The sequence below is a fragment of the Elephas maximus genome, chromosome 14 (genome assembly GCF_024166365.1).
Source record: "Elephas maximus indicus isolate mEleMax1 chromosome 14, mEleMax1 primary haplotype, whole genome shotgun sequence".
NCBI classification, from domain to species: Eukaryota; Metazoa; Chordata; class Mammalia; order Proboscidea; family Elephantidae; genus Elephas; species Elephas maximus.
In genome coordinates this window covers 18,129,230-18,140,458 of record NC_064832.1, presented here as the reverse complement: position 1 = coordinate 18,140,458, position 11,229 = coordinate 18,129,230, and the positions used below count along the sequence as shown (strand labels likewise).

The 11,229-nt window shown below is 40.6% G+C and overlaps 1 protein-coding gene across 3 annotated transcripts in view; it reads left to right on the top strand.

The window, feature by feature from the left end:
* Positions 1 to 6,492: 6,492 nt before the first annotated feature.
* SMAD9 (SMAD family member 9) overlaps positions 6,493 to 11,229 on the top strand; it is a 97,957-nt gene continuing 93,220 nt past the window's right edge. For all 3 annotated transcript variants that reach the window (XM_049853181.1, XM_049853180.1, XM_049853179.1), the window contains exon 1: positions 6,493 to 6,910. In XM_049853181.1, the coding sequence (XP_049709138.1) occupies positions 6,499 to 6,910 (412 nt within the window). In that variant the 5' untranslated portion in view covers positions 6,493 to 6,498. The remainder of the gene's footprint in view (positions 6,911 to 11,229) is intronic.

Genomic DNA, 11,229 nt, shown 5'->3' with positions numbered 1-11,229 from the left:
GTGTTGAAGTGTTCTGTGTATTAATCTTTTGTATTCTGCATCTGGTAATTCCAGGAAGGCACCTTCATCCGGAAGATTCCTTGATTCTTTGGTTTGAGAACTTGTTGAAGTGATCATGGTCTGCTTCTTTATGTGATTTGGTATTGACTTTTGTCTCCAAGCCCTCTATAAGTTATTGTATTTGTTTATGTTTGCTTACTGTATCCTAGCTTCTTGCTTCGTTTTGTTTTTATATGTCGAAATAGGCTGCTTGGGTGGACTAGCTTATTTTTCCTTGGAAGCTCTAATGTCCTGTCACCAGATGGCTAGAGTTCTTATCAGATATATGAGCCTAGGAGTCCATTGACTTTTTTTATATGGATTCAGCTCAGGTGTCCAGGTAGTTGGTCATCAAGTGTGTGGTACAGACTCTGTCCCACTGTCTTAGAGGGCAGGGGTCATTGGTGTAGGTACAGGTATCTGGTTGCAGCAGAGGGTCATGCGCTCTGAACAAGGCAGCAGGCTGAGAACCGTCCCCCTAGTGTCTGTGACAAAAGTGCATCCTTGTTCCCTAGAGCACACAGGCACGTGGGTTCTGCAGATGGACCGTGGCCACCCAGTGCTTTTGGTTGTAAGGACTGGGAAGTACCACTTATCCCTGGACCCCTGTCGCAGGTGTCTTGGTCACGTGGGTAGAGCTAGCAGTCCTTAGGTCCCTGATGTGTGTAGGTGAGGACCGTGTTTAATAGGCAAAGCCTTGTCAAATATCAAACATTTACCTCTCCACCACACAGCTGAAACAATTGGCGTCTGCCAGTCAGGGCCCATTCTCCTGAAATAGGCCCACTCAGGTCCATGCACGGGGGAATGGTATTCAAGTCCATGGACCATTTATGCCTAGACAGGAGCCGCTTCTGTCCTGAGCTCCTCAGCATAGTGGAGCTGGCAGATTATCTTTTCCCCCAATTGTGAATTTATTCCTTCTCCAAGGCTCAGGATGCTGAGCAGGGCCTATCTGAGACCCAGGGAAATCGACAGCCACTGAAGCCGGCTTGGGGGCTAGGGGTGTGGTAAAATAAATGCAAGTACTTAGCTTCTGCCGAGAGCACCATTTTTCACTCATTCCAGCAGTATGAGTAGGCTGTGTGTCTCGCTTTCCCTCCCTGAGGAAGTCATGTCTGGATCCCTACTGCCAGCCCTGCCACGGTCGCTCCAGGGAATGGTGCCTGAGGGTTCCTGGCGATTCAGGTCCGGCAACTCCTCTCCACTTCTGAACTGTCTGTCCTTCCCCCTGCTGCTCAGGCCGTTTTCTAACTTTGCCTTTGATGCTGAGGGCTGCTAGCTGTTCATAAATATAATCGTTTCACTTGTTTTTTTTTGGTCTTTGTTGTAAGAGGGATCACCGGAAGTGTCTGACTACTCTGCCATGTTGGCCCCGCCTCGCTGGTTAATTTTTATTTATTTTTGCTTATTTTTTTCATGGAGCCCTGTCGGTACAGTGGCTGTTAACCAAAAAGTCACCAGTTCAAATCCACCAGCCACTCCTTGGAAACCCTGTAGGGGAGTTCTGTTCCCTAGGGTCACTGTGAGTTGGAGTCAACTCAATGGCAATGAGTTTTTTTTGTTTGTTTGTTTTTCTCTATATTGTTTTAATTTGTTTTTTTATCTGTACTTTATAGGAATGAAATAACTCCAAGCAACATTAACCTCCTTTCCTCTTGGTTTTGCAAAGGTGTTTTTGAATGACCTTTGAGAGTGTTCTATTTTAATTATTGTGGTCACCTTCTGCCTGGGCAGTGGTGTTATCAGGAGGCCATGGCAGGTTGGAGCGTTGAGTTTATGTACACTTAAATTATTTGGCAGTGAGAAGCCTGTCCTAAGTCAGGTAGACATTACTGAATAAACTTAGGTACTGAGATGGGGAAGGCCTGCACTATTGAATCTCAGTATTATGGCCAGCAGGAGATAAACAAGGAGGCTCTTTGTCCTGTTAGTAGGCAAAACATTGTAGGAATGAATATGGAATAACCTTCATGAATCTGAAATTGTGCCATATGAGCAAATAGAGATTATTAACATAGACAAGACCCTGAGGCCTTAGTGTTATTGAGATTCCAGGTTTGATTCATTTTTTCATACTTTCTTTTTTATTAAAAAATATACCTTTTATATGAACAAGTATAGAGAATAATGTATTAGCCATCCATGGATTTTGTATTTTCTTCTTTACTCAGAAGCTACTGTGATGAATTTAGTGTTTATCCCTCTGAGAATCTGCATTTGACCCCTCAGGGCCTCCCGCAATCCAAAGGCTTGTTTGATAGATCAGGAGCTGTGTTTCAGAGACACCTTAGGCTGTTACAATGATTTGAAATGCAGCAGCGAGATCAGACTGCAGAGTACCAGTCTGACTGTAGATGAGACCCTAGATTCTGAACCATCTGAAATTTCCCCAAGGGACAAAGGGAAGTGGTTATTCCTGAAAGCCTCTCCTCATGGCTGAATCTTAGAAATATTGGCTGTTATCACTGTTGTTGTTAGCTGCTGTCAAGTTGGCCCCGACTCATGGTGACTTCATGCACAATGGGATCAGACCATTGTGATCCATAGAGTTGGGTTTTTTTTTCCCCCAGAGATTTTTTTTTTTACAATTGTAGCACATGAAAATCCATGGAGTTTTCATTGACTGATCTTTGGAAGTTGATCGCCAGCCCTTTCTTCTTAGTCCCTTTTAGTCTGTAAGTTCCACTGAAACCTCTTCAGCATCATAGCAACATGCAAGCCTTCAGGGACAAATGAGTGGTGGCAGCTCATGAGGTGCATTGGCTGGGAATCAAACTGCGGTCTCCTGCATGAAAGGCAAGAGTTGTACCACTAGCCACCACTGCATCCTCGGCCCCAATACAATTTGAGAAAATATATGGTTTAGAGATACTGTTTCAAATACACACTAACAACTAAATTTTGCCTTGTGATGCTGAACATGCATACATTCACTCACTCATGCAAAACACAAACCTCTGAATGAAAAACTTTAATGAAATATTTATTCTTTTTATGTTTGCTGCTCTTCGATATAGTCTTCTGTTTTTACAGAAGTCATTTTGGCCCAGTAAATTGATTTCACATGCCATTAATAGATGGGAACCCACAGTTTAAAAAACAACCATGGTTTAGAGAATTGTTACTTGTTTCATGGAGCAACAGCTTTTTGAAAGGAATGTTTAATTCTGCTAAACATTTTGTTTTGTTTTGTTTAAATTTTTATTGTGCTTTAAGTGAAAGTTTACAAATCAAGTCAGTTTCTCATACAAAACTTTATATACACCTTGCTATATACTCCTAGTTGCTCTCCCCCTGAGATAGCACACTCCTTTCCACTCTTTATTTTCCTGTCCATTTGGCTAGCTTCTGACCCCCTCTGCCCTCTCATCTTCCATGCAGACAGGAGCTGCCCACATAATCTCATGTGTCTACTTGATCCAAGAAGTTCACTCCTCACCAACATCACTCTCTGTCCCATAGTCCAGTCCAATCCCTGTCTGAAGAGTTGGCTTTGGGAATGCTTCCTGTCTTGGGCTAACAGAAGGTCTGGGGACCATGACCTCCCAGGTCCTTCCAGTCTCAGTCAGACCATAAAGTTTGGTCTTTTTAGGAGAATTTGGGGTCTGTATCCCACTGTTCTGCTCCCTCAGGGGTTCTCTATTGTGTTCCCTGTCAGGGCAGTCATCAGTTGTGGTCGAGCACCATCTAGTTCTCCTGGTCTCTTTTTTTCTTTTTTTGAGAAGGCTGATGTAATCTCTGGTTTATGTGGCCCTTTCTGTCTCTTGGGCTGGTAATTACCTTATGTCTTTGGTGTTCTTTCTCCTTTGCTTCAGGTGGGTTGAGACAAATTGATGCATCATAGATGGCCGTGCGCTAGTGTTTAAGACCCCAGATGCCATTCTTCTGCTAAACATTTTTATAAAGAACTTTTCTTTACTACTGACCTAAGTTTAAAGATTTATGCCACAGTTTACTAATAACAAATCCCATGTGAAACTAAGCAGAATTTAAAACATTTTTTGGCTTCAGATTATTCTGTGTCATGCTACTTCCTGTTCTCCAAACTCTGTAAACCCCCTTTTAGCACTGTTGCTTTAAGGCAGCCTGTCTAGATTAAGTAAGCAGAGCTTAGACAAAAGACTTAATTATATAAATTCATGATTGTCAAGCCACAAAATCAACGTTTCCAAATTGAGGGTAAGCCAAACTGCTGAATGAGAAAGAACAACTTTCAAGTCCTCAAGTCTTCTCTTCATCATAGTTTACCTCTCTATACAAAGCTAAATAAAGTCCATACGAGGCCTAAAGTGATATAAATTTTGGTTCATACTTATTAAATGTAATCAATTTTTGTGTAACCAGGCTTCCGGCCTCCTCACAGGAGGTGCCTGATAATGATAATAATAGCAAGTGTTTATATAGCACCTTCTTTAGGAAACCCTGGTGGCGTAGTGGTTAAGTGCTATGGCTGCTAACCAAAGGGTCAGCAGTTCAAATCCACCAGGCGCTCCTTGGAAACTCTATAGGGCAGTTCTGCTCTGTCCTGTAGGGTCACTATGAGTCAGAATCGACTCGACGGCACTGGGTTCAGTTTTTTATTTTTTTTTTTAAGAAGAAGTTTGTATAAAATTACGTTTAATGCATATTAAACAAGAGACTGTTAGAGATTATGAGCTAGATTGATTCCAGGATACTAAAATGAGTCAGTTTCCTCCAAAGTGTTACCAACAGCCATTTTAAACATTGATGAGGTACCTGGTTTCTAAAATCTGGAAGGAACAGGTTTTATTTAAGCCAACTACTTCACAGGAGAGGAAATGCCACTATATCTCAGAAAATTTAAATAAGACTATGAAAAAACTAGAAAAGAATGTCTCCTTGGGATAAGAGGGCAAAGAAGAACTCAACACATTTTCAGGGAGAACAACAAATGTGACAGCAGTAGTAATGTGTATGCAGTTAGGTATGCATGTGACTATGACTGACTTCTGGAAAAGCAATTCGCAAATTTTTTTTGGTGTCATGTCTTTGAGAACTCAAAGAGTTTGCTTATGCAGGTTATATCTATCATTTTTTTCTGTCTTAGAAATTAAAACTGAGAATTTAAACTACTTGATTCATCTAAAAATCATAATAAACTCACTACATATTACATAAATAATTTGTTTTCAAAATAACCCTATGTTTTCCCTAAAATGTATTAAAAATCATGTCATTGTTTTACATCTTTGCAAATCTCTTTAATATCTGCTTTAATAGGTTTTTAATAGGTGACAACTAGATTCTCATATCTGCTTCTGCATATAGATGTCTTCTGCTAGATAGGTGTCATCAAGTTGACACCAACTCATGGTCACCTTATGCACAACTAAAGGAGAACATTGCCCAGACCTGTGTCATCCTCACCATCACTGGCATGTTCAATTCCATCTTGGCGGCTATTGTGCCAATCCATCTCACTGAGGATCTCCAGTGCCCTCATTGGCCCTCTACTTTACCAAACATGATGTCCTCCTCCAGTGATTGATCCCTCCTGATGACAAGCAAGTTGGACAATGGTCTGTTGTGATCCATAAGACTTCATTGGCTAATTTTCAGAAGTAGATCGCCAGCCTCACACAGATACGTAATTAGAAAAGAGAGAAACTAACAGCCCCACTGAAAGGCTCTCAGGACTTCCCAAGGCCCTTAGATCACACCTGGAGAACTACGTTCGAAGAATGTATATTAGCAGTCACTAATCCCTGAGTGGTGAGATTATTACTAATCCTAATTTTTTTACTTTCCACTTATATATATATTTTCCACAATGAAAATGGATTACTTGTGCAAACTAAATGAGAAAAAAAGAAGAAAGAGCAAGTTGTTTAAGGAAGCCCTAGAAACCGAGAAAGAGAGCAGTTTGTACTTGGGAAACCTGGCTGGGCAAGGAGTGACTGCCATTTCTTAAATAGAAAAATGGCTTCATGAAAGTTTTTTGGCGAGTAACTGGATTAGAATTGGAAGAGAGGGGAAGGAGAGAAGCTATTTCAGAGGTGTTGAAGTAAGCTATCTAGGTGAGTGGTAAGTTCTCAGGTGTTGATAGAAATGGAGACAAAGGGACAAAATCTGAAAGACGTTTTGAAAACAAAGTTACCAAGACTTGGACATGGTACACAAAGGAGAGGGAAGAGTCAAAGAAGACTACAGTTGTTTCCTTCTTTATGTTCAACTTTAACCTTCTTTGAAAATTATACTGATTAATCTAATTAAAGTCTTGTCTTGTTTTTTCCAGAGTTACTGCTATTCAAGGGCTTAGGAGAAAGTCAACACACTTGCCAACTTAAATCAGTGACACTTGCATCCAGAAGAACAGAAAGATTTGTGCAATGACACTGCTTGAGAGTTGCTTGCTGATTCTTTCTGCCGGGCCCTGTGGGCCCTGAGGGTGGTCTCTCATGTTTCTGTGCACTGGATGCCATTAGTCCACCCCTTATGCATTCCAGCACCCCCATCAGCTCTCTGTTCTCCTTCACCAGCCCAGCAGTAAAGAGACTGCTAGGCTGGAAACAAGGAGATGAAGAGGAAAAGTGGGCAGAGAAGGCGGTAGACTCTTTAGTGAAGAAATTAAAGAAGAAGAAAGGAGCCATGGATGAGCTGGAGAGGGCCCTCAGCTGTCCGGGGCAGCCCAGCAAGTGTGTCACAATTCCCCGGTCATTGGATGGACGGCTGCAGGTGTCCCACCGCAAGGGTTTGCCCCATGTCATTTATTGCCGAGTGTGGCGTTGGCCTGATCTTCAGTCCCACCATGAGTTGAAGCCACTGGAGTGCTGTGAATTCCCATTTGGCTCGAAGCAGAAAGAGGTGTGCATTAACCCTTATCACTACCGCAGAGTGGAGACTCCAGGTGAGGTTTCTTCCTGATGTTGTAGCTTATTAAAAAGTTAAACTGATATGTCTCAGTTGATGGAAAATGACAGGACACCAGAAAGGGGCTTCCTCAACCCCAAAAGAGAAAGAAGAGAGGGAGGTTCACGTTTATTGAACTCATCAAAATGTTGTAATCAGAAAAATCTAAGAAAAGAGATATTTTAATTTCAGCATGCATGAAAGCTTTGTGGAGTCCCTGGGTGGTGGGTTAAGTGCTAGACTACTAATGGAGAGGTTTATGGTTTGGTTACCTAGTACTGCTGTAACAGAAACACCACAAGTGGGTGGTTTTGGCAAACAGAAATTTATTCTCTCACAGTTTAGGAGGCTAGAAGTCTGAAATCAGGGTGCTGGCTCTAGGGGAAGGCTTTACCTATCTTCCCCTTGTCTGGGAGCTTCTCAGCACAGAGATCCCAGATCAGAAGAACACGCTCCACCCTTGGCTCTTCTTGCTTGGTAGTAATAAGGTCCTTCTCATCTCTGCTCAGCTCTGTCTTTTATATCACAAAAGAGATTGACTCAAGATACAGCTTAATCCTGTAGATTGTATTGTATCCTACCTCTTTAACGTAATTACCTCTAATCCTGCATCATTAATAGCATAGAGGTTAGAATTTATAACACATAAAATTATATTAGATCACAAAATCATGGACAACCACACAATACTGGGAATCATGGCCTACCCAAGTTGACACACATTTTGCGGGGGACACAATTCAATCCATACCAGGTGCCTGGTGATCTAATTTCAAAAGATCACAGCCACTGAAAACCCTATGGAGCACAGTTCTACTCTGACACACATGGGGTCGCCATGGGTTGGAGTCAACTCAAAGGCATCTGGTTCAGTTTTGGATTTTTTGATAAGCTTTGTGTGATTTTGAAAAATGCAGTTTATTTTGATGTGTTTTGGAGGAACCACCATAATCTTTTCACAGTTCTTGGGGCCTTGAAAGGCCTAACATGGCTTTGTCTAAAAAACATTGTCCCCTCCCCTAAGTTCACTTCACTGAACTAAACTGAAGAAGGCTTTCTGGCTATTACTCTCCTCAAACTCAGTAGAGTGGAAGGTATCTCATATCTGGACCTGAAAACAACCAATGCTAGAAATCATTCCAGTGTTGAAAACAAAGGGGGTCAGAGAAAGATTGGCAGTTGGTCTTAAGCGTAGTTTTAGAAATCGTATTCTAAAGCTCTTCACACATTTATGTGTGTGTATGTATCTTCATTTCCCCCCTTTTTGAACAAGTCTGATGTTTGTTCCTTCACACTGGTTACAACAGAGTTTTCCTGCATTTCTCTTTGTATAGAGCATTCCTTGTTGCATTCCCATCAGGAATACAGTTTTTATGAGAGCTCCCTCTCCATCATCCAGGAAACCAAAAGACTGACCCAGTAGCTCAGGAACTTGCCTGTGTCCAGTTAAAAGATAGTCCTGTGTAGGTAGGCTCTTGTAGGAATTTAGCCTGCTGCTTGTCTCAAGAGTTCACATAACTTAAAGCAATATTAAGTAGGTGATTCATGACCAGCTAAAGTCTTAACTATGTGAACTCTGAGGCTCCTAAATCTTGTGTCATGTTATAAAACTGTTATCAAGACAGTCATCTTGATCACACAATGTATTACAGCCATTTTATCCAGAGGACTGAGACCCCATGTGAGAACGTGAGTGAGGCAGTGGTGGTTCAGTGACAGAGTTCTCACCTTCCATGTGGGAGACCAGAGTTGGTTTCCCAGCCAGTGCACCTCATGTACAGCCACCACCCATCTGTCACTGGAGGCTTGCATGTTGCTGTGATGCTGAGCAGGTTTCAGTGGCCCTTCCAGGCTAAGATGGACTATAAAGAAAGGCCTGGCGATCTGCTTCTGAAAATTAGCCAATAAAAACTATGGATCACAGCAGTCTGACCTGCAACTGATCATGGGGATGGCGCAGGACCAGGCAGCTTTTCATTCCACCGTGCGTGGTGTCAACATGAGTCAGGGGCTGATGAGACAGCAGCTAATAATAAACAAAACAATGAGAATGTGATTAGAAGGTCCCACACCTGGCAAATCTAATTCATTTGCCCTAGATCATACAGGTTTTTGTTTTCTTTCCTTCATGACTGCTTTGCTCTGGGTTCTCCATACATCCTTAAAAAAAAATCCATAATGTCTGAGTTTATGATAGAAATGACTTTATTCCTTTTTTGTTGGTATGTTTCAAAGATTTGAACTATATTAAGCATCCAAAATACACCTAATGAAAAAATGATTATTAAGAAATCACTTTTCAATGACAACAAAATAAATTAAAAAAGAAATCACTTCTTTGTTTCTGAATAATGTAGTTGAAAAATGCATCTTGTGAAATGTATCTGGTTTTTCCTTTGAATACTCTAAAACTAAAGGATTATTTGATCATTTTGTTTTCCATATATGTAAAGTTCTTTAAGAAATGAGAGTGTGAATGTTTTATGCATGGCAGATTTCACATCATCATAGTTTAGGCTCGAGTTTCCAAATTCAAAGATGGTAAAGATTATTTTAAGGTAATATTTAAGCCACACAGGTTTTTATTCCTAACTGATTTTTTTTAATAGAAAAAGCAGATTTTATAGCCAGCTATGTTCAAAGTAAGTATTTTCAGAACAATGAAAGTATTAATGTTAGGCAAGTTTGCTATAGCATAAAGCTTAAATTTTGTGTTTTTAATCTCTAATTTTTTGACAGTCCATTTTAGGTATACTTGTGGCTCCATTGGAACCCTGGTGGTGCAGTGGTTAAGAATTCAGCTGGCTAACCAAAACACTGCATTTCCACTCCATCAGCCTCTCCTTGGAAACCACATGGGGCAGTTCTACTCTAACCACATGGGGCAGTTCTACTCTGTCCTTTAGGGTCATTATGAGTCAGGATCAACTCCACAGCAATGGGTTTGGTTTCCAGCTGTTGGGGCTCCACTAGGATTCTCATTTCATTTATACAACCGCTTAAATAATCTGTTTGAGTGCTTCTCAAACTATCTGTAATGAAAGACCTATTTTTAAAAAATTGCCAGTACTTCAAAAATCAGTACTTTTATAATGCAAATTAATTACTAGACAAATGAGAATTTAAAAAGACATACAAAATGGAAGCCTAAACTTTTTATTGTTCATTTCAACACATATAGATTACTCTCAAGTTGCTATTAAAGTTCCTAAAAGACATTTTCAGCTTCAATACTCATCTCATCACGGATGGATACCAGTTTTGAAACTATAACCAGCCCACAGACCACACTTTATGTGGACAGATCTAAAAGAAACCATGCAAAAATAATTTCATAGTACATAATGATTTTACTCCATGGAGATTATTTCAGGAGAATAATTTCTCCTTGGCATAAAATATCCATACCCTAGCAAAACCACATAATTTTTTTAAAAAAAGGTGTTTTTTTTTTATTGTGTTTTAGATGAAGGTTTACAGAGCAAATTAGTTACTCATTATACGAGTAATACACATACTGTTTTGTGACATTGGTTGCCAACCCCATGACATGTCAACACTCCTCTTCTCAACCTTGAGTTCCCTATTAACCAGCTTTCCTGTCCCCTCCTGCCTTTTCATCCTTGACCCTGGGCTAGTGTGCCCATTTAGTCTCATTTTGTTTTATGGGCCTGTCTAATCTTTGGCTGAAGGGTGAACCTCAGGAGTGATTTCAGTACTGAGTTAAAATGGTATCCGGTGGCATATTTTTGGAGTTTAAGGCCAGTAAGTCTGGTCTTTTTTTGTGAGTTAGAATTTTGTTCTGTGTTTGTCTCCAGCTCTGTCCGGAACCCTGTATCGTGATTCTTGTCAGAGCAGTCAGTGATGGTAGCAGGGTACCATCTAGTTGTGCTGGACTCAGTCTGGTGGAGGCTGTGGTAGTTGTGGTCCATTAGTCCTTTGGACTAATCTTTCTTTTGTGTCTTTGATCATCTTCATTCTGCTTTCCAGATGTGGCAGGACAGGTAGAGTATTTTAGATGGCCACTCACAAGCTTTTAAGACTCCAGAAGCTACTTTTTCGGTGAAGTCTTTTGATGAGTGTAAGTGTTTAATTTTTAGAAGATCCCAGTTATGTAGCTTATCTCCTGGTATTTGTGTATTGTTAGTTATGGTTTGTATCCTATTATGCAGTATATTAGAGCTCCTAGCGTTGACCCTATATTTTTCTTCTATGATCTTTACAGTTTTGGGTTTTATGTTTACGTCCTTGTTCCATATTGAATTAGTTTTTGTATATGGTGTGAAGTATAGGTTCTGTTTCATTTTTTTACAGGTG